General features: G+C 31.1%; 2 protein-coding genes across 3 annotated transcripts; both read left to right on the forward strand.

Annotated features, from left to right (window-relative positions):
• Positions 1–93: 93 nt before the first annotated feature.
• LOC123714306 (transmembrane protein 205) lies at positions 94–19,416 on the forward strand. Its single transcript, XM_045668527.1, has 5 exons — positions 94–387; positions 13,465–13,634; positions 16,214–16,377; positions 18,086–18,208; positions 18,626–19,416. The coding sequence occupies exons 1-5, from the start codon at positions 146–148 to the stop codon at positions 18,785–18,787; spliced, it is 861 nt and encodes a 286-aa protein (XP_045524483.1). The 5' UTR covers positions 94–145; the 3' UTR covers positions 18,788–19,416.
• Positions 19,417–21,599: 2,183 nt separating this feature from the next.
• On the forward strand, positions 21,600–24,700 carry LOC123714494 (protein adenylyltransferase Fic). Of its 2 annotated transcripts, XM_045668757.1 has the most exons (3): positions 21,600–22,785; positions 23,094–23,291; positions 23,516–24,700. In XM_045668757.1, the coding sequence occupies exons 1-3, from the start codon at positions 21,758–21,760 to the stop codon at positions 23,643–23,645; spliced, it is 1,356 nt and encodes a 451-aa protein (XP_045524713.1). In that variant the 5' UTR covers positions 21,600–21,757; the 3' UTR covers positions 23,646–24,700. The 2 variants fall into 2 exon arrangements, with proteins under 2 accessions (XP_045524713.1, XP_045524714.1); XM_045668758.1 differs by lacking the exon at positions 23,516–24,700 and having other exon boundaries at positions 23,144–23,272.
• Positions 24,701–26,425: the final 1,725 nt, after the last annotated feature.

The raw sequence follows: 26,425 nt of genomic DNA on the forward strand, positions 1-26,425 counted from the left end.
TAATTAGGAAATATTCCTTTACAGGTACACACTATCAACTGTTATCGACAAACGCGAAGTGGGGATACGTTCAGCCCGATTTATATTCTTGAAGTCGCAACTCGCTTCAGTCTCTACCAGTTACGGTTGAAAACGAACGTTTAAAATGTGTAATGTGTGCACTCGCGACTCGCCCATTGAGGCACCGGTTAAAGAAAGCCAACCGAATAGAACCCTGGAAAGGATGAAGAGGAAGCACAATATTATCACCAACCCCGCTGATGAGGAGAAGCAGAAGGAGGTGGCGTATCAGCCCGATTTGCTGGCTATTTCCACCCAATTGACGAAAGTCGTGTACGATGCAGCGAAAGACCTGATGGTGCGTCTTCAGGAGACTAAGGCCTATGTGTGAGTATTTTGGATTTTTATTGATTTTTATTAGAAGGCAAAATGTACCCAGAGTTGAACGTTAACATATCGATAGTTGCTTTACTATTTTAATAAAAACTTTAATATGAAGAATATAGTAGTATTCCCGTATGTCTAAATCAAATAAAAGAAAAATATTAAGGTTTTGTTTTAATATATAAAAATATACAAATAATCCGAGAATAATTGTATATTTCTTTTATTATAATCTGAAAAAACTTATATGGTGAACATCCTTTATAGCAATGTCAATTTGTTTAAACGGATTTATTTATTTGCAATAAAATTATTGCAGTATATCTTATAAAAGATAGATATTTTATAGTATAACAACCTCATTTGAATCTGGAGCATGCTATTCAGCATAAATTCTTTTTTCAAAATCTACTTAAACTACTTTCTAAACGTATTTATACACGTAAATTACAGAGTCAATAAAAAAATATTTAAAATAGCATTTTGACGTGTGCATACGTAATTAGTGACGTAGCGATACGAAAGTGCAAACAACCTTCTGTATATATACGTAGAATCATTGTTTCTTTGCAATTTATTGAAGACTGTCTGAATTTTATTTGCGTATGACTTTATTCAATCAAACATTTCGTTCCAGAAATCCTTGATTGAATAAAGTTATACTAGAACTTGAGAATATATGCCTTAAATCTGTTAACAGTATAAAAACGATAAAAATACCGTTACCAATTCGCAAACTAACGATTGGATTAAAATTAGTTCCGTTTTAATGAGCGTACAGTCAGGGTTTTTATCCAATGGAAAGGATTACGGCCTTGCAATACTGTTTTATTATTTTGGATTGTAAACGAAACTTTAACGAATTGCTTTCCGATAGATTAATACGGCTGTTTTTATTTTTATAAAACTTACTTACAAAGTTTTATAAATGCACAAAGGTTTGGTTGGTGGTACAAATCTAGATGGGTCTCGGCCTCAGACTGCATCCGTTACTTTGATCATTTTCTGACTAAAAATAATGATTCTTGTAAAAACATATATTATTTCACTGATGTTATGACTCCGTAACCACACACGGTTAGAAATAAAGTCGCCGAAATCGCATCAAATATCAGTCAGTATTTTTGTATATTAAAGCAGATCGCTATACAGAACTACGTTAAAGGATTTACAATTTAGCTTATGCTCCTCAGTTACACTCGACTTCATTCGTTCGCAGTTATAGACCGACATAACTTCACCAAATAGTAAAATATTTTCTTCATTTTCAACTGCCTCTGCCAACTGCAAATCAAACAAACAAAATTAAGATGATAGCAAAAATATAGACCAGTGTTTTTATTAGGATCAATCGCTTGGCGATTTCTCAATAAGGTTATTATCATTGGCATTAATGGTTTTTCAAAGGTTGCCAAGTGAAATAGATCGATTTAGTGTCTGTATATGATACATGTTTTTATATTGTTAGATGACGTTTTACATTCATAACACACAAATATAGTGTTTTAACAATATTCGTAAATCAGTTACAATAATAATTATAACGGATAAAACAAAAATAAGTTTCAAAAGTTGCTGCGTGTGGCAGTGTACTGCTGGCAGCATTTCCTTGCTGCATTGCGATACTAGCTGTTGAGGAAGGAAAGTACCAGCTCTGGAGTCAACGGTACCAGGAATCGTCAACTTAAATCTTTAATTAGAACCTGTGCACTTGAACTTGGCCCAATAGCCTCTATAGTGAACAAAATCATAGTTGCGGGTGAGAGATTTGTTTGTCTTCAGTATGGCTGGAAAATGGACGGAGGCAGGAGCAGTTTATTATGTGGTTGAGCGCAGCATGGCGTTAGTACTGTAGTTATCTAGTTTCTTTTTTAAGTACTTGTAATTGTTCATATAAAAAACCCCTAGGGATATTATAATAAAATATTACATATAAAAACGTAATTTAATTAAAAAGCGCAAGTATTTGTAGTTAACATATTTTGTTCTAAACATTTTCAAAAGGGTGAAAGTAGAAATACAATACGTTATTACATTATGTCGTGTTGCTTTTTATCGATTTATTTCTAGCAATGACACAGCCTTATCAAACGAGATACGCTCATACGGCTTGAGTTGATTTGATATATTGTATAAATGATTGAAGGTTGTATTTGATTTGTTATGTTCGTTGTGGATGATGCTTCTATAAGAGTTTCTATATAGAAGATGTGTTCTCAGTCCCGAATTAAGTTTAATGAATTTATTTCTTAAACTGTATTATTTTATATTAAATTTTTCGTTCATATACTTTATAGAAATAGTCCCTTCACTGAGAATTAATTGAACATCTAAACTACCACGAGCCTAACATAATAATGTGTTTCATTTAGATAACACAGATTTATTTATTTATTCACACTTCGCAAAAATAATAGAAACACAAATAACACAATACATATTACATTTTAGTTGGCAAGTACAACTTGAAGACTAATTTACCAAAATCAAATTAAAATAAATTAAACTTTAAATAAATAAATATACAGCCTACAAGTACGCTTGTCTCCCACGCAGCGTAAGCACGAACAGCCTAACAATTAGTAATCAAATTAAGTTTAACTTAATTTAATAATAAAAATGTAATATAAGAAATTGTCTAGTAACTTACAGTGTCTATTAAGGGGAAGGCACTGTGTCCTTGTGTTCTATTTTAATGTTAATTACAAGTAACAAAAACATAGATACATGTTCAACCAATGATTTTTTCGGCAATTCGCCAGTTTTTTTTTAGAAATGTTATTCATTTGTTACAAAGTTTACATAAGAAAATAATGTCTATTTAAAGAAACTATACAAATGATTATATTTTCAAGAAACCCATAATGATCCTAAAAACTAATAAAACAAGTAACTGCATAATGATAGCAAAAACTTTATCCGAAAATGACGTCAATGATGCAATCAAATAAATATCTTAAAATGCAAAGGTCATTTTTAAAGATACATTCAGATATGTTAAGACTACAAAAATAGTACTCTCAAATAATAAGCGAAAAAAAAACTCTGGATGCTTCCCAAATTCTATTGAAGCTCAAATTTATTTTAAAATAAACGCTGTATGAGTAGCCTAAAATAATTTACATACTTCTTTGCCACACTTGCCATTGCTATCACCATAGACTACAAAATAAAAACTAAAAGTTATATAGAAAAGAGGTTACGAGTGCTGCAGTAAATAAATTACGATTTCCTGCGTAGCCTAATGCTGTGTAAAGTCTTCTTAGACGGAATTTTCTGCGTTATAATTGTAAATAAGGAAATAATAATATTCCTAATGTCCATTTCAAATTCCGGGAAAACTAATTGGGATTGTCGTCAGACCTACATAAAAATAATAAAAACAGTACTAAAATTGCAAGTAAAAAACAGTGCAGTGAAATTACTACAATTCTAAAAAAACTTGACAGCATGAATTACCGGTTCTTGATTTGAAAAATATCTCAGTCACTCTTAAATTTTAAAAGTTTATTGACATTGACAATAGCAATTAGTGAAATTGGAACAATTGTACACCAACATCTAAAAACACTTGACAGCATGAATTACCGGTTTTCGGTTCTTGTAAATAATCGAATGTACTCTGCACCGGTTTGCAGCACTCAATTCAATCAATGCGGATGCTGGTGAAATTTCTATGAAACAGATTAAAATCATTTAAGGAACAATTTGTTATGTAATACTCGGTATATTTAATTTAGGTTAGGTCATCAACTCTATGAACAATAGTTTTGTCTGTTGGATGGATGACTTAAAATATATGTTACCAGGTCATAAAATTAAAAAAAAACTTTTGGTTAGTGTTTGGTTCACTTGTGAATTATTAATTTTATATTAAAATACTACTTTCTACTATATTAATTAATTAATCACTATTACTATATATATTATTAAAAAACAATGGCGCTATAACTTTTTTGGTCTGGGCCACAGACATCTGTATCTGTTCCATGATCATTTGTCAATCTAATAGGCAAATCGGTGATCAGCCTCCTATGCCTGTAACCCTAGTACCTAGTAGTAGATTCATTAGGATAATATTTTCTTCAAAAAGCAGTCGTAGAAATTATGGATAGTATTTTGATATAGAACCAGGACGCTAGATAACGACATGCCCCATAAGGAACAGATAAACTTTTATCTATTTGTTATTATGTTGATTGGTTAGCGCCAAAGTCTATCTCTAGACAATAGATATTCGCTATAGATAGAGCACACTTTGTTCTCACATTATCTTTCTCCTGTTTGATAAAATTAAATCAAATAAGTAACCATATGCTGTGAATTCTTGTAGATATTCTACTTTATTTTTCTTTGTTATATTGATTTATTTACTTTGTTTTTCTTCCTATAAACAAATATACTACATACTTTAACCTTATTATGGGCAATGACACAATTTAGCATTTATTTTATTCATCATGTGTGTGTCTGTGATACAATATTAGATAAGCTGACTTCTTGCACTGTACGAGCAAGTGTTGTCTGCGCACATAAGAGACACGTAGCGATTATTGCCCAGAAGTATAACGCATAGTGAGGCCTTATTACTATTATGTGTACGTACGTATGACGGACGTATTTTATGTATAAAGGTCCCATTCTGATTCCTACCTGGACGTATACTGCGTGTGTACCTGCACGTAGTCAGTGTTTAGAGCAATTGTTTTATTACCACATCCCCTCAAGTCTTTATTGATCATATGGTTGATTCTATGTTATAAAACTATTATTAATCTAAATTAAAACTCAAGATTCGTTCTTTAACCAGTCGTAGTCAATAAGTAACAGCCAGCTATTAAATCATATTAACCTTTATTGGTGACATTTAAATCATGACTATCACATCAAATCTTTTCATTTGTCAAGGCTTTTTTTACCTACTCGAATCTAATGCTGCCAAAATGTATAAATTTTTATAAACTTTAAGTATAAATAAATTTAGAATCAATTTAACAATACACGTGCTGTATTTCGATAGTAATACATAAACGTCACAATGCAATCTAGATTTAGATTGTTCCAAGAGATTTTATCTTCAATCTCTAATAAAATAATGATAATATCTCTAATAAAACCATGTTTCTAGCTTCGTACAATGTATTTTTCACCATCACAAAATCTTACAAATGTGAATATAAAAGCGATTGTAGCCATCAAATCCACCCTGGACATTCTAGGCTCTAGGCTCTATAATCCAGAGTCGAAAGCGTTCGTCGTAGCGTCAAGTAAGACTTCATACTGAGTACTAAGTATCGACTTCGAAATCTAACCACTAACTAACAGCAAAATTAAAATACAACTAGTGCATCTCGGACGCATCATAGTTGCTAAAAAAAGTCATTTAATAAAAATATCACCTAAACGAACAAGTCTATCAGCGTCAAGACATCGCGGGTAACTTGATGATCTAGGTCTCGGTGTCTATGAAAAATAATAAATTATTTTAATATCAATTATTATTAATGTTAGTTATCAAGAGTATTATTACCTATTATAGATTGAAAATTGTTAAATGAATCGCTCACAAACATTCTCTAAAGTATGGCATAATTCACGACAAAATAAAATATAACGTAGACATGACAACCAGTATCGCTCAATCCGTCAATCTAAAAAAAATAAAATAAAGGAAATTCTAGTCTCTCTTAAATATAGGTGTCCATATATCTTATCAAAGGATTTGTAAATGATTGATTACTCAATGTACTGAATCTCAATATTATTTGGTGACGATAAAGTTTATTTAAAACAACAAACGGCGCTACCTATGCAACACATGTAGTCTGTGCCATTACGTAATTTAAGATATGAATGATAGGAATATTATTTACTTTTAGCACTATGGAATATATTCTGAAATCCCAATACCGATTTCGTGATATCAAATGACGCAAACGTAAAAGCCAATCGATTAACATCCGAACATTTCCAGTGAACTTAAGAAATAGGATAAGGCAAAATATAAGTACTTACTTTTATGTCATGGGATACTTATGGATTTCCCTAGATAACATGACAATTGCCTTGAAGTATGACCTGTAAATGTTGAAAACAATTTTGAAAAACGTAAAGAATTGAAATATATCTAACTATTTGCGAACAAAAGTCAATTATGTTATGAACGTCAGGTGAGATATCTACGTCAAAATATCTTATAAATTGTAGTTCGTATGTCCAATATCTGTTCATGGCTGTTTCTGATCTGTTTTGGTCATGGTCACCTTCGTTAATAATGTAATTAATTGTATATTTATACCAACCTATTTAACATTTTATCTGTTGTAAATAATTTAAACTTCATTAAAATAATAAATCCGGACATTTTATTTTAAATGATAACATAAGTTATTTTAAACCGGAATTTGCACTTTTCATTAAAACAGTTATTAATGGACTTTATCTTTATACGTTCGAAAGGCTTTATATTTTTAAAAGTAACAGTTGAGCAAATTCCATTTGTCACTTAAAATTATTCCAAAATTATAAATTTTAAATGTTTATACGTTACGAAAAAGAGTGTATTTATTTATTTATCCTGCAGGATAAATATTATCCGACAATTATGCAGGGTTTTGAAGGAAATTGGTGGTCTCCAATTTGAAATGACGTGATGAAGAATGACTTAACTTAAAGTCATATGTCCCCCAGATGGGGCGAATTAGAAAACCAGTCTCATCGGTCCTGGGCAGCTCTCTTAATTTCACTCCGCGTCATTCCAGCTTCGACTCTGCAATGATGCTTCGTTGCCAGGTCTGGTGTATGCCGCCACGGTCCCTATTCCCTTGAGAATTCCAGTCGAGTATTTGCGTGGCAATGTGAATAGGATCCCTCCGGAGCGTATTGTCCACCCATTTCTACTTTCGCCGTTTTATAGACCTGATGAACGATCGGTCGGTCGGTGTCTAATACTAACCTTTTCCGGGACTAATTAGATATGATGTTTTAAAATTTGCTCTTAATAAACTATCCATCGCGGAAATATTTTAAACAAATTAGAAAGATAGCTTTTAAAAATATCAACGTCATGTTATCAGTGATGTAGGCCATCGCGTGTATTGTACTGAATTAATTGGAATAAATTTTCGCTGTGTTTAAAGAAATTAAATGTTTCAAATGGTTTTATGCCTTTTTTACAGTGATTGCGTACGTTATGCTTGTTGCTATACGTTAAATATGATGAATACATTGAATTTATTGTACGGTCCGTCCATAGATTATAATGAAAATGCATAGATTAAATCAATAATTACTTTAAAGATTTTGCGAAGTGGGCACTATCATCACTAGGGCAATTTCGACCAAAGGCTTTTCTAACGTAAGTTTTGATTTATTTATTTGTTGTATCGTTAATGTTTGTAATGTTCTAAAAGTTGAAAGGCTGAGACGTATACAAATCGATAAATATCTTGACGATTCATCATATGGTTATAGTAAAATCAAACAAAATATTTTCTAAGAAAACGAAAACATTCGGAAGTCGTTTCTATAGAGGCGGATGTTTTTCCTAATATTATTATTACTGTCTTATATCAATATTTACCATATCCAATATTGAAATGATAAGTCGCAAGCTATTATTTTATAACAAATAAAAACAAAAGCAAGATATATTTTTTAAATTATGCTCATAAATTATGAATTTTAGAGAGAATGAAACCTTTTTACTACTTAAAAAACAACTGATAAAAAATGTAGTTCAATCAGTCATTCATTCAATTGTCTGGCGACTGACAAATTGTTACCAAACTGAATTGATAAAATATAAAGCGGCATGCACCGACATCGAAAACATTTATATTGGAATACTATACGTATGTATTTCATTATCAATGTATACCAAACTTCAAAGGAAAAAATATTTATTATTATTGATAAAAGCGAGGCTCGCATTATTTAACCCACTGGATTTTAATGCTGAATTAATTTCGATATTTCATTCTAAAGCATTCTAACGTATAAACTTATTGGTTTTTTACTTAACTTATCACATATTTTTAAATAAAATTCATGTATCTATAAATATGTACAAATGTACTTACATCTTATGAATCCTACAAAAAGATTTCCAAAGTTGGTATCAATGTATGTTTTGCATAATGTATTTGCTCCTGTGAACGCAGCTTCACAGACCTACAGGAATGAAAGTTTTTATTTAAAATTCGAACCCTGAAATTGGGCGCTTATAAAATGCTTTCTTGCAATGTGTTGGATACGAGGCTTTTTGTCATTTTAGATTGACATTCAGTTCGCCAACGATTTTTTTAAACCATCAATCGTACAACAAAGTATCATGAATTATTTAGATATTATTTCAATTTATTTCATGACCTTGTGTCAATGCTGTGTTTTCTGACAAGATAAGATCACCATCGATGTTTTACATCACGCTCGACATTGTTAGTCTTTTACAAAATATTGTATTGTATTATGACGACATAGGTTTTTACGATTACATGTGTAGAATATAGAATTTTACCCATTTTCCATTTATTTACATACGTCAGTGGACAAATTCATCTTCGGAGCTTACAATCTAAAATTATTTATTTAAATTTTCGTTATACAACGAAGTGACGAAACAAATTAACCGTTATTACTAAACAAAGCAAATAATAGATAAGCCATTCGAGTATACTTTAATATTGTTTACGTTATCTTTTATCAGTATATTGAGTGACAAGATATTGCAATCAATCACGGCTTCAACTATGAAATGGTACAAAGCTTAAAATGGAACTATCAAATAATGCAATTATCGTTATCAACGCGCCATCTTCAAAAATCACAGCGATGACGTCCTGAAACGCACTTATTGCGACCGCTAAATCTATATCACATACAACTTAACCTTAACCATTGGCCCTTCGGACTAGCCAGTCGGTATGGGTCTCTGGTTGAGGATTCTACCGTTAGGTCGGTGGAAAAGCAGCACTTTCTCTCCGTAGAAGAGTTAGCAGTGTCTAAAATGCTCTATTTTGTTATTTTTTAACTTATTTCAATAATTTGTTATTTACAAAAAGCTTCAATAGGAAACAGATTAATCTAAATTAATAAAAACTTTAATCTATATCATTTAAATAATTACTTCCTTACCTATAAATAGATTGGACTTTAGTAAGATAACATTTTTATCTTCATTAATAAATCCGGAATACAATTATCGTATTACTGTTTCAATACAATACAATACAATACAATAGTAACGCTTATTTAGTTTAATAATAGAAAAAAAACTGGTCGTATTTTTTTATCGTCATGGCAATGATATTCCTTTAAGTATCTCAAAGGTTAATTGTTGAGATAAATGTCTAGACGTTAACAATTGACCACAAATGTATGTCAATAGGTGTCTTATCGATTTCATAAACTTGATAAAATTTATTATTTTCTCTCGACATGTATACAATGATACTCGATCCAAATTAAACTGTTCAAATGATAAAATTATAAGAAGATTCTTGAATTAGAATACTTTTGTTGAAATTTTGCAATAATTCACCATTTAACCTTGCATTTTTATATTTCAATGGCCTTATCAGTAGCCCACGTGCGAATAGGCACGTCGGCTGAACTGTGTTTGATAACATTCGTAAGTAGATAGCACACCTTTATTTCGACATTGTTTAATAAATTCGGAGAAATTTAATCGTGTTTAGGGGTGGAAATGTGAACCGCAGTATTGACCTAGTGGCTTCAACATTCGGTCATCATGTCAGATGTCGTGAGTTCGAATCACGCATTGTGTCGAATTGTGCATCAATGGACGTGAGCACATAGCACAAAAAGCGGTAAAGGAAAACATTGTGTAGAAACCGACATGATTTAAAACTACTCGACACAACGAAACTTAGAATCTAACGACGAACTAGACGCTGTAGCGTGATTTTTAAAACTATGAAAAATTCGTTCAAATACCAATCCAATTTATTATCAATGGTTTTAAGATATATTAATTGTGAGAACATCGTAATATCTTCATATTGCATACATCATATGCGCTGTCATTTTTGGTTACAAACAAAAAATATATCGAAAGACCTAACAGAATGCAACCGAAATAAAGAAATGTGGAAGAGAAAATATTATGTGCCAGTAAAAATAAAATTGAAATCTTATAATATATAAATAAATAAAATATATATTAAAAATGTATCCTTAAAAATTATTTATGAACTTTTCTTGCATGGACATTGCTTACTCTTACCTAGCTCTGGGGTCGTTGGTACTATCTACCAGGCGTCAATTTATAAAGCTTGTGTTATAAAATTGTATTAAAACATATACCTTTATTTTGCTTACATAAATATTTACTAAAAAACTTTTATTTGATCTGCACTGTGAAAAGAGCGGAACAATCATAATGGCTCTATATGCATATGAGATTTTCGAATGATTCAATTCCCAATAAGAAAAAGTAAAAACCTATATGAAGGCAAATATCAAATATTTACCCTCAAGTACGTATTTAACAAGGCTTCTCTTTATCCCTGACTTCGCAAACGAAAGTGTCTTTGTTATGTTTCCTTAAAAGGCAAACCTTGTACTTTTACTTGCTCTGTGTATAATGCTTTAATTCCTTTTTCAAAAGTACTTCCTCCCATTAATCATACAAATAAAGCGCTTTGTAAATGTATTATTTATTTGAATCGAGAATATATACTTTTAAAACAGACGGCCATTTTGTGTACAGTAAAAGTAAGTGTTCAAATGTTTCCAGCTCCAACTCCTGTAGCACCAATCAAGGTTATTTACAACTATCCTATCCTTGATCCTCAAAAGAAAATATTTACCGTTTTACTGCAATTTCTTTACTAATACTTTGGAAATATCCTAGATGAAGTATACTGTATAAAAAAATATTTTTTTATCGTTCTTAAGTACCTATATGGATGAATAATATTTTTATTATTTATTTAAAATTAAACATTACTTTAGACATCGTTTAAAAAAACAAAGAAACACTTTCTCTTAGAAGACATTATGTGACGTTAGCAACATTTACGTAATCAACCACGTACAAACATCTGACGTATCGTCGTCTGCGATATTCTAATGTTATTAAGGATACAGGATAAGCGACATAGATAACCAAAAAAATTATAGTAATATTAGGCTGTTACAAGCTGTTGGCATCACCAAATAGGTAAGAGTTATGATGCACTGTAAGCGTGCGATAAGTATAAATGTACCACGTGATTAAACAATTCTTAATAGATTCTGTATATATGTGTATAATGAGTCAAAGCAATTATAGTTTTTCATGTAACAATTAATTGTTTAATTTAATTCTAATCGAAATATATCGATCAATAGGGATCAATAAAATCAATCAAAATCTATTCACAGTCTAGGAGTATTTAAGAGTAGCAATCAGAGCCATAAATCAATTGGTTTCTCGCTTGCAACACGAGTAATATTCACAATTACTGAACAATTGGACACTTGTTAACTGACAGCTAGGCTACATACTAGGATAATTCCATGTATTCATCGTTGTTACTACTTCACGTCTATGAGAAAAGTTACGCCACTAAAAACTAGAAGGAATGTGAAGTTAGTTAAGGTATACATATATATATTTCTTACGATACGCAGAATCGATGTCTTATTGAAACATTTTTGAAATAAATGCCCGAACATTATCATGTGTAGTTAGTAAAAAATGCTAAAATAGCATAATTTGTAACTTCTTCGCATTTAAATAAATGTAATGATTTATAACAAGGTATATAAAATAAGGTAAATAGCATATTAGTGCTTTATTATATTCATACTATGTAGAATTTTATTTTTAATTCTTTATATTACCGAAAGATATACCTGTATTTCCAAATACTTTTCAATACATATTGTGCTGTGAATTATATTAGTGAACCCATGGATTCCTAAATAACAGTCATGATTTGCTTATAATGATATAATATGGTTGTATTCAAACTATAATGTTATTAGAAATATAGGTAGGTAAACAAATAAGAAGAAGGAATAGGTAAGAATCATAGGAAAACGGGACATTTCTTACTAAATCGACTAAGTTTCATTTATTATAATAAAAAAATCCAATTAAAACAAATATTTAGCTCTGAGTTACGGTACTTCCATCAGTTATAGAATAATGACGTATTTATAAACTGTATAGTGTTTACTCTGTACATATTAAACAAGGTCTTATATTTGTATATTACAATGTACGATAATGATCTCATATAGGTCAATGATTTCAAACGTCACGCGTTTTGGCAATGATTTTTGCTAATTATAAACATATTTACATGGCAATCTCATAATATACTAATAAGAGTGAAAGCGAGGTCTTAACCCATTAAAATACAAATCTTATTTTATTTAAAGCAATGATATATCTTCTACTTTATAGATCTTCTAGGAAGATGTAGTTTCTGGTCCTCGAACCTCAAACTACCATAATGATATTTCCACGGTTTTTACCAATAGACAGTGTGACTTTCATAGTTAGGTTCAGGTATATGGTTACAGTTGATTATAGTTGAAGAGGTCGCAAAATATCTTAAATGAGAGAAGCTGCGGGCAGAAGCATATATTTCTAGATAAGAACAAATAACCCATTTACATTATGTTATCATGCTTTGATCATTCAATTTATTCCGTTATCAAAACATGAGTTTCTGTAAACACCGTGTTGCATAATTAGGTTCTTAGAATCCACGTGCTAAATTGTATATCACGTATAGAGATTGAGAAACATAGTTTAATTTTAGTTTTACATATGAAGTCCTGAATTCTGAAGAACGAGCCGAGGTTTGAGTGATTGATATGACGCATTAAATCTAAGGCCTGGACTCTTTGCCCGAGGAATACGAGGACATGAGAACATGTTACCAGTACACTGATCACACTTAAAACATATAGAAATACAAAATCAAACTGCCGCGGACCCTCATAAATCAGACATCAAGCAAAACCAGAGGATGATCAGAGTTCTATGCCAGTCAGTCCATACAAAACATTACTTCATACGAATTCAATCACATCCAATAAATCATTTTTTTTTATTTTCAGCATTGCAACAAAGACATCGCAGCCGTTCCACGTTGCGCTGGCTATCTTCGTAATTGGCGTGTGGTTAAGTCGTCCTGGAACTACCAGTAATTTGCGAGGCTGGAAGGCTCTCTATGTTGGCGCTGTGGCCATACATTTAGGTGCCCAGATCTGGATGACTTTAGTCTCTGGTAAGTAACAATCCACCCTTGAATGGACTCCAGCTATCTAAAGAAATATCTCTTTCGGTGATCTATTCTGTGTTTTTCAACCTAAGTTTTAGGTCTGGGTCGTATAGTAAACTAAAATGTCTCATACTCTAGATACCAGAGGAAAAAAAATAATTTATATTTCCTTAATTAACGATGATATATTTGTACACCCTATAGTTTTCCGTAATATGTTACATACATACTTTCTAAAGCTCCTAAAAGAATCTATATCGTAGTAACGCTCCAAGTTAACTATTAAATATAACACAAGCCCTTTTTGTTGTTCAAAAGTACTCCTACAGCGTCAGATCTCAGTAGATAATACTAGGTATTATTATTATAAGCAGCCTAAAGGTAGTTTCACTGTCAGGTTATTGACAGCAAAAGGACAATCTTTTTTTTACTGGGAATTGTGTGCGGGCTCTTCCCAGAATCTCATTTAAGTTTAAAATTACAGAACGCTACACCGCAATACAGTTGAACAGTTCTTTGAGGCATATTATCAACCATAGCAAAATAATGCTTTTAAGCGTTAAGAAAAATAAGTTATGTGTTGAGTTTTTATGAATTAGCAACAAATATAGCATTAGGACAGCATAAGGTTTTCTGTTAATTTAAAAAAAAAACTTAATTGTATACTAGTTTTATAATAATTTTAGTTGAAAGCCATAGCCATATATAAGATGTAAATAAATAAATATAGTGCTATTTGTACAATAAAATTTGTCTTACCATATATGGGAGTATACCTTTGAGTTACGCAAGGTATTTAAAAATTGCAAATCTGTCATCAGTTTCGTATGTTACGTATGTAATTAGCGATTTTTGACTCAATTATTCGCAATAAGGTACTCGTACTTCGAATTATGAAGCTTAAAAATGTGCTTGGTGACCTACCATTTAAGCCATTAAAAAAACCTTTTAAAGAATATATTAACTATCTTATATGGCGTCCTATAATCTACCAATGGAACATAGATATATTTTTGCGTCTGTTTCATACATCATAATGGTGACGTTAGGGTTCAGAATCAAAGCTGTGTATGTAGATTGAATCAACCCAGAACCAAGAATCTCAGAAAATTCCTAACCCGATATTGTTTCGATGTTAATATCATTTCAGTTACGCCGTGTGATACTATTATCACCTTTAAGTATCTAAGGAAAAGTCTATGGAACATTAAACATATAGGCCATACGGCTTAGATTAAACATTCAAAATAATTCCTGAGTTTTCGGTCAGGATATATTTTTTACGTAAGTGAAAAGTGCTCGGAAATTCGGATTCGGAATAAAAGTTCGAATAAACTAAAATGCTTTTTCATATATATTTCTAAATTTTGTCATATCTCATGCAAACTTGATATATTTAATACAATGTAGTCATAAAGAATAATATTTACAGTTAAAACAAATAAGCAAATATCTTTAACCGCAGTGTTAATATTATCATTATTATTATGTTAGCACTTTAGCCTTGTATCAATACACAATTTTTTCTTAGGAAGTAGGAAGTAGGGTGTTTGTGTCTATTAGATGATATCTCGAAGTACCTAATGGACACCAATCAAAGTTCAAGTTATTTGTTTAGTAGATAAATAAAATAAATAACATTGAGTGGAGGACGACCACTGTCGAACATTTTATATATAATTAAATTTCAGTATAATTATTATTCTATCAGATTATGTGTGATCTCGAAATTCGTTTTTTGCATCAATTTCACGTATTAAATTATTGTTTTATATAAAATAATTTAGCAGAACCATATTAGTCATTAGTATATCCCATGGTTTGATTAGAGATTTGCTTAAGTTTCTATTCACTATTAATTTTAAATATTGTCATTATATACTCAAAACGATAAAAGTTATCAATTAAATTTTCCACTTAAATAATATTGAAGTGTTTATGCAAAGTTGACGTATTTCTCTACGCACGTAGATAATGAGATGGAAAATACATTTGATATTCAAGTTTAAGAACGGACGGAAATATAATAATTTATGTAAACATTAATAAAATAATAAAGCTTAAAATTGAACTAATACGTAGATTAGGTATTGGCCGCAGAAACTTAATCTGTCTTTACAGCGTGCGATCTCTGCTGCTGCCATGCTTAGCGCTAAGATCGTGCGTTATATAGTGTAGGATTTTTCTTATTATCTACACAAATAGAATTTCCTCGTATGGTGGAGGAATATTAGCGTGTTAACCTTTTATAATAGACAGGGCGTCTCAAGACTATATTTTATTTTTAAAAGATAATGGTACTGCGTTTTTAAAAATAACTTATCTCGTCTGGAAATAGAACCGACTCAAATGTAAAAAATACATCCCTTGAACAACAAGATTGAAACAACGTGAAATTTATCATTTTAATCAAATTGAAAACGATTTCACATTTGAGTCGGTTACAAGTAGTTTTTAGATAATCTGTTCTTGACTCGCCCTGTATACATGTCCTACACCATATTTACTAAAATTATCATATAACGCTGACGTTATAAGCATACATATGTGGATGTGGCGAGGAAATAAAGAAATTTATTTTACAGGAATCGTGCTCTACTTCTCACTTCCACGTCATGAGTTCGGTCGGGTTCAAACAATTCTCTTCCCAATCTACTACGCGTTCAACGCAGCAGTCAGTCTTTTGGCGATACTTGCGTATTTCCGAACGCAATGTCTCACACAGTTCGTCAACACATCCTGGTTACAGGTAAGAATCTTTAAACGCTGAACCACGAAATATTATAATATTTTAGATGTGCACACAGCGCATTTATTTAGTGTTGAGGAACATGGTGATGCGACGTAAAATCTGTATCGAACACTTTTGTCATCTCGCACATGCTAAACCGGGATGTTAACTAGAATTTGCAGAAGTTTGGGTTGCGTGTTGTGTGTGTGTTAAAACTTTCCTTTGACACATGAATAAGTGTCATGATAGGTTAATATTTACAAGAAATACAGATAAAATGTCGGATTTGAATTAACATTAAATTATTAGGTTTTTTTAGTTCCGCTTAAGTGATAATTGTTATCAGAAAAATGCTCAAATCATAATTTCCCATATATGGGTTTATTGGCGGTGTATAAATATATTCAGCATTCTTGATTTGTTATAAAAAATACTTAATATTAAGTCAAATAAAACATTACATGCTTTTTAAAAGCTTATCAATATTTCACACTTATTTTTTGCAAGTTGCAAAAACCTCGGCGCCGCACGAACGGATTAATTTTGCTTGGATTAACTAAATTATAGTATATATTGTACAGGTATTGGTATGTTCCGGATATACTAATTATTTAAAAAAAATCGATGAAACTTCAACCTTTTTAGGTTAGGGTAGTCTGTAGTATCTGTTTTATGATCATTTGTTAATCTAATAGGCAAGTAGGTGATCAGCCTTCTGTTCTGATGGACGCCATCGACTTCTTGGGTCTAAAGCTAGCCGGTCTCCTCACGATGATTTTCTTAACAGTTCGAACGAATGTTAAATGCGCACATAGAAAGAAAGTCCATTGGTGCACAGTCGGGGATCGAACCTAAGATCTCATATGTATTTTAATACTAGAACTGGCACCCCCGGACACCAGATACGTGTCTATAGAATATATATATAATATATAGACCTGCAGATGCAGGCCTTACCTCTCTCTGACTATGGTAATATTGTCTTAATTAGGTAGACATTACGGCGTACACCAAATACTGATATCCGAGGTTTAATGTAATATTCTGTAAACTTAGTGCAAAATTTCCAATTCGTATCAAATGTAACAATAACAGTAACACAGTAACTGAAAAACTTCAAACAAAATAGTTTTCCAATACTTAAAACTAGATTTATGTAGAATATTCAGAATATAATTAGCAGACCTTCCTTTTAGAAATAAGTAACTTGTGAAACAATTACAAATAGAACTAATCTCTATATAAGGTCACTTGAAGGTTATTTATGCTAATTATCAAATATTTATTGTGACCTTTAATTTATTTCACACTACATCTCAATCGTACATGATTAATGATTCACTTTCAAAAGCTTTTGCAATTTTTTAAATTATATTAATGAATCTGCCAGGGTCTTTAATTTGCACCATGTACAAATTCAATTTACTTAATACATAAAACAACATGAAATTATTTCCGTATCCCTACTAAATTATTATTTATAAGGTAATGGCGGAATTAGTAATATCCCAAACATACCATTAGAACATTGTTGTAATGGTATGTAGTTCGTCTTAGTAGCGTGTAAGTAGAGGTTCTTAAACCTTGCCAAATTAGTAGAAAGTTTCTCAGCTTCTCCCGATCTTCACTTCAGGAGTAGATGGCACTTAGATTGCACTAAGTGTCTACTCTGAAACCATTAACTATGGTTTAATACTTTTTTTCAAATTTCTTTCACTTGTTTCAGCTAGCGTTACTGTTAGTTGTATTCAGTATAGAAGCCTATGTGCGATGCCGTCTCGTCGCACCAATGTTACGTGCCAAACACGTCAAGACTCAGATGGAAGAAGCTGCTGGCGGTGGACAAGAGGTAATTATATTTTTGTTACGATTTCATACTAGTTAGTATTGATTATAGAGAATCTTCAAAAGTTCGTAGTTGTACGTAACTATTACAGCAAAAACGTCAAATGCATAATAAGGGCAAACTCGTTGCTATTAATCAGTCATTCGTATATAAGACTCCTGTAAATATAATTCAGTAGTAGCATCTTTTAATAAAAATATTTACCCAAAACTTCGGCTCATGATAACTAATCAAACGAATAGAATAGACTTTTAGGGATGGTTATAAACTGTAGCTTAAAAACAATATATAAAAATTATTATATTTATCTTTGTATTATTTACAACGTTCCTTGATATTTGTATTAGAAAACATTTTCATACTAGTATTCTCTTGAAGAATTTACATAAGCTTATAACATAAATGGTTTCTTAATTTTAGGTTGGCCATCTTCTCCTTGGCGAGCTGGCCCACTGTCCACGCTACGTCCGAATTCTGAAGACTTTCAGAGCCTATCACTCCACCATCACTATGGGTACAATGATTACTTTGGGTTGCTCCTTCTACTCAACAATGATCATCGTTGACTCCATGTGTCATTAAGTTATTTCAAAGCTATTGAGTGACTGTTCATCGATATTAGAGTAACCCACGGACTTAAAGCCGTCGTTTCAGGGAACTTCGATATAAGACGGATTTAGGTCAAATATTTACCTCCTTTTTTTCATAAAATAGTCTAATTATACTGTTTTAAGTACTATGTTTCCCTTTGATGAGAAATGATTTTATCGCTGTGGTCAACTGAATTATGTTTTTATGAATATGGGGGTAAAATTTTATAGTTACATTGGAAAATAGGTACCTAAACTGGCAATATTGTAATAAAATGTTTATATAGATGATTGGCAAAATAACAGTATTTAGGAATTAAACCTTGTTTCAAGATAAAATATAAATCAAAGAAATGTTAAACGTGACAGTGTCATATTGACGTTTCAAGTTCCTCTCCACTAATATATTATTGTCTATTGGTATTATTATTTGATTTTAACCGATTGTCTTTTTCTTTCCTTAAATTTAATTTTAAAATTATTAAGACGAAGGCAAGGGATGCCTATAAGAACATTTAAAATTCAGGCTGCGAAGTCTGTCATTCCTAGTAAATAATTAAAAATTGTTTTTTGGAAATTGAGAGAATTTTATGTATTAATTAATAAAAGCGTGAATATGTTTGACATTGTTTATATTTATTTGATAATGCAAAACATATGTAAATTAAGCCACATTTTTATAGTTCAGAATGAGAACAGTGAGGGGCACAAATTTAAAGCCTATTCGAATATTACTAAAGCGCTGGTCGCATATTAGTATGCTTAAATTAAATTAATTTAGAAAAATATTAAACTACTTGTAATGCACGCTCATTACACAGTAAAATTAGTTTTATTAAAAATAAGTTCTCGGCACCTGTATTCTTGCCAATAAGTTTTGTTATTTAAACATCGTTGCGATAGCCGAAGCTGCTTGATAAAATATTAATACACTGCCAGAGAATAAAATAATATAAAGTACTATGTTAAATAGACACCTAATTTTTGAAGATATGGATTCAGAATGAATAGAAAAAAATCTAGTCAGCAATATTTATATTATTATGTGATTGAGAAATTACAGTATTATTGTTATTGCTTTTAATTTAATATAGTTCAATGTTGTAGTAAACATACTGTCAAAGAAATATTTAATCTGTTAAAATATTGATTGCAAATATTCAAGCTTATCTCATACTAATGAAGGTCAAGCAGCTTATAATGCTTAAGCTGTGGCAGTTTTTTGTATTTTTCCACATGAAATACATGCAATGTGTGTAAAATGTAACGTAGAATTATTTAATTGTAATATCGATGATCTGAATGTTAAACTAAGTGTATGTTATTTATTCAAGAGAATGATGGAAGAGACGTGGAATAAATAAATTATATTGACAATGCGTTTTTTAATTATTTCTTATACTAGTAATAAGCTTGGTATTTACAAAATGGATGCCATTGAAAATGTCGTATAAGCCACTTTGATCTCAAGTGAGAAATATTGTTTTAAATTTTTATCGTAAAATAAAGGAAGAAAGTGTAAATCAAACTCAATCTTTGATTTTAAAGCTCGCGGTAGACTTCACTGGTTAGTAAGACTGAGTGGTTTTTATACTTTTAGTTTATTTATATTTTTCTTCGGTACTTAATTGCGACTTCTTTATATGCGTATTGCGTGTGTTTTCCACGCCTAGTAAAAAGAGGAGAGGGAAAAAGAATCCACTTGGACAGTTTCAATTTACAGTTGATTGGGAATAAAGTAAGAAAATTCCAACAGTAATGAAACTGTTACAATTTTTTGATATTGATTTCAACGAAGGAAGAGAATCTCTAAGGTTAGAAAAATATTAAGCAATAATGCTCCTCTAACTTATATAGACTGACGATGATGATGATGAATGACTAAGCTATCGTTTGAGTAACATGATAAATGTTATTATTTTTTATAGAACTAAGGAGATTGGTTTTGAATATGTTAAATGACACTCAAAAAGGACTCATTTTGAGTGAGAGAGATGATATAAAGCTACAAAGATTGAAGTTATTGAAGCGTATAAAGGAACATCGCGAAGCTGAAGAGCATAATAAATTGTGATTTATTAAGATGAGACATAAAATGATTTATTAAGATGAGACATAAATTCACTGTTCATGTTCTGTGAATAAGTGCTGGCAAAGCAAAGACATTGCAGGTCCATCTAAAAGTATTTAACTTAGAGCGAGGGGGATCATGGTAAACGCTTGTGAAAAAAATGAGTTTGTAACAAATTGTCATCAAGTGTATCTGCTGACTACCACCAAGATATAAATAAAAACAGTTTTACAAAATGGGCTGTATCCAAGCTGATTCCAAATCTAACAAGATCTTTATAACATCATTTATTTTTAAATGAAAAAAATGTGAGTAAGTACTTAAACGCTTAACTATATGCACTATAATGTTTTAATTTTTTTATAATCAAGTATTTTATAATAAGTAAAAGTGATGGTAAGCATGGCAGCGCCCAAAGAGAAGATTCAGACTATTCAATATAAATGTAAAAGAAGGCATGTAAATAAATTATATATACCTATTAGTTTTATGTACTTTTCATGGCATAGTAGTGCCAGACGACAGCCATTTTTTATTACAAATCTTTGCTTTAGGTAGACAAGTTTTTTATTGGTATTTCCTGTGGTCAGTGGCCGTCTACTTCTAGAATAAAAATTGGTAAAATAAAAAAGGTGTCATTGTCACCCCTAGGAATACGCAAAGCTACTCGCTACTGTAAAGTGTCAGATGGTGTCAATTTTCACTGTCAGATTAGCTTAATTCAACTTGTGCGAACTGCTAATGTTCAATATTGCGATGGAATTACGTGTGTTTTTACGATTTGCTTATAAAATGAATTATTACTATAATAAACAATGAAATCAAAGCTATCAACATGCGCTGTTTCTAATGTTTTATCAATGACTATACGTTGCCTTAGCCACATTAGTCATGTTATTTATAGGTAGGCCTACGCAAAGTGAAACTATGAAGTGCGATTGGAAAACACAAGGAGAAATGAAACTTCTGTTGAATCGTTGTAGAACTGTAATTATTTTTTCTAGTGTGGTATGCACTTTTGCAGTTGTTATATCACTACATAAAATTTTAAGCCACGATGTTAAATTTATTAAGCCTTTTTCTCCATTGCCAGCTGGCTTGTACGGTAACTACTTAGAACCTTTCGTTGGGGAGCCCCCACCTTCCACCCCTAAAAGCTATGATAAAGCAAGGGATTCCGAAGCTGTCGGATCCTTGAACGCGGCACTAGATATGAAAAAACATGGCAAATCAGATAAGGCATTAAAATTATTTCAACATGCATTTGCACTTTCACCAAAACACCCAGACATCCTCAATCACTATGGTGAGTTTTTAGAAGACACAAAGCAAGATGTGGTCAAAGCTGATCAATTGTATACACTGGCATTAAGCAATTTTCCTGATCATAGAGGAGCATTATCAAACCGACAACGAACAGCAAGTATAGTAGAAAACCTAGACCGAGAAATGTTACGAAAGATTGATGAAAAAAGAGATGCATTACTATCAATACCAGAAAATGATGCTGCTTTGCGCCGAGCAAAGAAAGAAGCTTATTTTCAACATATATATCATACCGTAGGCATAGAAGGGAATACAATGACTTTGTCTCAAACAAGAAGTATTTTGGAAACACGAATAGCAGTGGCTGGAAAAAGTATTGATGAACATAATGAGATCTTAGGATTGGATGCAGCAATGAAATATATAAATTCAACTTTGCTCTATCGTGTGCGAGATATAACTATGGGAGATATTCTAGAGATACATAAAAGAGTATTAGGGCATGTGGACCCCATTGAAGGTGGTCATTTCAGAAGAACACAGGTATATGTCGGAGGACATATTCCTCCAGGACCATCTGAGATCCAAAAATTAATGACTCAGTTCTTAGAATGGCTTAATTCAGAAGATGCTATGGAACTGCATCCAGTGAGGTAAACACTGTTAATTTTTTATGTTCAATTTATATAATATTCAAGTACTTTAAATTCACTATCTTCACATATGATATGATTTATTGATTATTAAAACAGAGCATTGTTAGCTGCCAGTTGCTAGCTGAGCCCTGCAAACATACATTGTATCCCTACCTGTGCACCAATGTATTTTGTGTCTGTGCAATTTATGTAGAATATTACATTATTAGGCAACCCAAATGAACCTTATATAGTTGAAAAATGTAAAGTATGTATCAAGAGTCAAGACACAATTATATTTCTTACCAACATCAATTCAATTTCAGATATGCAGCATTAGCTCACTACAAACTTGTACACATTCATCCATTTATAGATGGCAATGGACGGACATCCCGACTTCTTATGAATCTGCTACTTATGCAAGCTGGTTACCCACCCGTGATCATTGCTAAGCAACACCGTCATATGTATTACCAGCATTTACAGACGGCTAATGAAGGAGATGTTAGACCATTTGTTAGGTAATGTGAGATATTATTTTTAAACTTTATGTAATCCTCTGAAAACCCTTATTATATGGAAAGCCAACAGCAAAATCATATTTGAAAAAGTGATTAACAGACTATTTTTTAAATTATTGCTGTCGGTTACTAATCAGGTCAAATCAAATACAAATCAGGTTTTGTTTGAAACTCAAACTGCATTATCTGTGATCTCATCTATGAATACCCAATTTTTATTCCAGATTTATAGCTCAATGCACAGAACGGACACTAAATTTGTATTTGTGGGCGACAAGTGAATATAGCCACATGGTACCTGCTATTGGAGAACCGCATATTCTGACTGGTGAAGGTTTTGACGATCTTTTATAATATAGTAAATCCTCTGTCCTATACAGACATGTAAGGAACTAGTCAGTAGTAACAAATGAGATGGGTTTTGAAATTATAAGTTTTTAGATCACAATGGTGCTATTCTGATGTACAACTCTAAAATAAATTTAAAAGTCTAATGTAGCTGATGATACACATATTTTCATTAACTACTTACATACATATTTAGGGCAACTAATTATAAATGAATATTTTATCAATAAATTATTAATAAACCCATATTCCAATAGTTATCTCAAGTTACAGCAAACTTCAAGTAAATTAAAAAAAGGTACATAGCAGACAGTTCTATTAAATTCAAAGAATCCCGTTTTTGAGAGGACTCAACAAATTTTAGACTATATGTACTTTAGAAATATTATTAAAAATGTACCAAAAAGACAATTCTTATGTTACCTATTCTTCATTGTAGTACATCATAGTACAATATTTCTTAAAACAGTTTCGAGCCTTGGAAATAAGTCCATAGAGAAAAATGGTTTAAGCATTTAAAAATTTAGTCTAAGTTTTTTTTAATGCCAAGATATTTGAGAAAATTTTAGTTTTATTGTTAAATGGCAGAATTGTCACTCAAATTACTGAAAAATGTATATTTCATGCCATGTATTTACATTTTAAATAAAATATTAGGAAAATTGTATGTATTAGATAAGATTGATAGGTATGCAACGCACAGTATTAAAATAACTCATACGAGTTTCACATAAAAATACCTAGTATATTTTCCAATTTGTGTTAAAATGCCTTCCAAACTCTTTTCCATAATATATATCATGTATGCTACATATATAAATACGACCCTAAAAATATTATTGTAAATATGTAAATATGATTGTCAAACCCTATTTATTTTTAATTCCTGTGATATTCTTTGTTTAGTCAGTCGAATATTATTATAAATTTTAAACTCACATTTGAATTTATTTTTTTATCACTTCATGCGTGTCTTCCACGATTGTAAGTTCCTTAATAGTATTGTATGGTTGAACACTATTCAGTACAAACTCCGTGTCTTAATAAATTATTCAAGCAGATTGTGTTTTCTTTCTTCTATAACTAGAAATCCACGCAGAGCTGAGTAGGAAAAGACAAGAGGATTTGTATGTGGAAAGCGTACTCAAGTTCTACTAGAGGTAATATTATAACTTATACCACATTTTTTTTTCGTCGCCAATAAGGGGAATATTTGTTTAGCGCCATAAAAGGCATTCGTAGATTCAGTTATTGATTAAATTTACTACAGCTACGTCTTCGGTAGACTAGTCCATTTTTCTTCAAGTTGGCAACATTGATGTGAAATCGCTATTTTTAGAAGTGGCAGCTATTGAATAATTAATAAAACTTGTTTAAAAAGTGAAAATTTATAAAAGGAAACTGAGATTCAATTGAAATGAGTATATAAATTCAATTTCGATTAATTTATTATAATGTGCGATGTTAAAATATGTATTATAATAAAGCATGTCGCGCCGCACCTCGCATTCCACACATTGATTTTCATTTCTATACAAACAAAATTGATTAAGGCAAAACTTATTTACTATCGAGCCATTATACTTGCAGAGAATAGGTGCTTTTGATATCGGAACTACATCGCAGACTAATATTAGTACAATAAATACCGGAAAATAATAAATTGCTCACTGCTACACATGATAAGTAAAGAATTACTATTGTTATTAATGATTAAGAGATCATTATAATTGTTATTGCTCAAAATAAACATGTATTTGACATTAAATCATGTATTCTGGTACCATGAAAAGACATAAAAATATGTATTTATTGCATTTTCCAACAGAATATATTATATTTTCAAAAAGAAAAAAAGTCTAGAATGTTCTCTATTTTAGTAAGCAGAATATAAATCATAAAAGAGATGAAGTTAAGAATTTAATTAAAAAAAACACAAAACAAAACCTTTCTGGTATGATACACAAATTTAAAAATATTCTACAAATCCTGGCTTCATTCTTTCGTTAATGTTTCAGAAGACACATTGAACCTTACCCGTAGGTAAAATGGTCAGTTTACAGACGCATAAATGTCTGTGAAACAGGAAGTCACAATGAAAACAAAACAAACATTTACAATACAATTTTGGCACTAAGCACTTCTATTTTCTGTAATTTTCTGCTTTTATAATGGCTCTTACAAACAAAAAGAGATTTTCATAACCGGACTCTGATACAGAGTACCAAGCGCTATCTAACTTTATAAGCCATAGTATACATAGGACATCGCTAACTAAATAATCCGTTTAAATCACATACTTATACGTCAAATAACCGATATAAATATATGACTATAACATTAGCATTAGGTTATAAGCAATTTTAATAACATCAAAACATTCCTTAAGCACCGGGTATGGAACTATTAACTCAAAATCAATCAAAAATTAGGCTCGTAATACACAATGGTCTTAATCAATTTCAAATATGACATATCGAAATGGTTTGACGTTTCCTACTAGTTACAATAGATGGTCTAGAATTCGGACCTTAGTCTTTTCAAATGTTTTACAATTTTTATTTTGCTATATAATTGCTTGTGTAGAAATTTATTTCACCGGCTTTTTAGATTTTACAGTGTATAAATTTATATGATTAAAAAAACTAATAAATTAAAAAAAAAATTAACTAATAAAACATTACTTCGAAAAGCCATGTCTCAGTTCCTAGACACTGCTTTAATGAGTAATTAAATAGCCGATAACCCTCTAAGCCTTTGTTAGTATGTAAATCTTCTCTTGGACT

The sequence above is a fragment of the Pieris brassicae genome, chromosome 9, assembly GCF_905147105.1.
Source record: "Pieris brassicae chromosome 9, ilPieBrab1.1, whole genome shotgun sequence".
In the NCBI taxonomy this organism is placed as follows: domain Eukaryota; kingdom Metazoa; phylum Arthropoda; class Insecta; order Lepidoptera; family Pieridae; genus Pieris; species Pieris brassicae.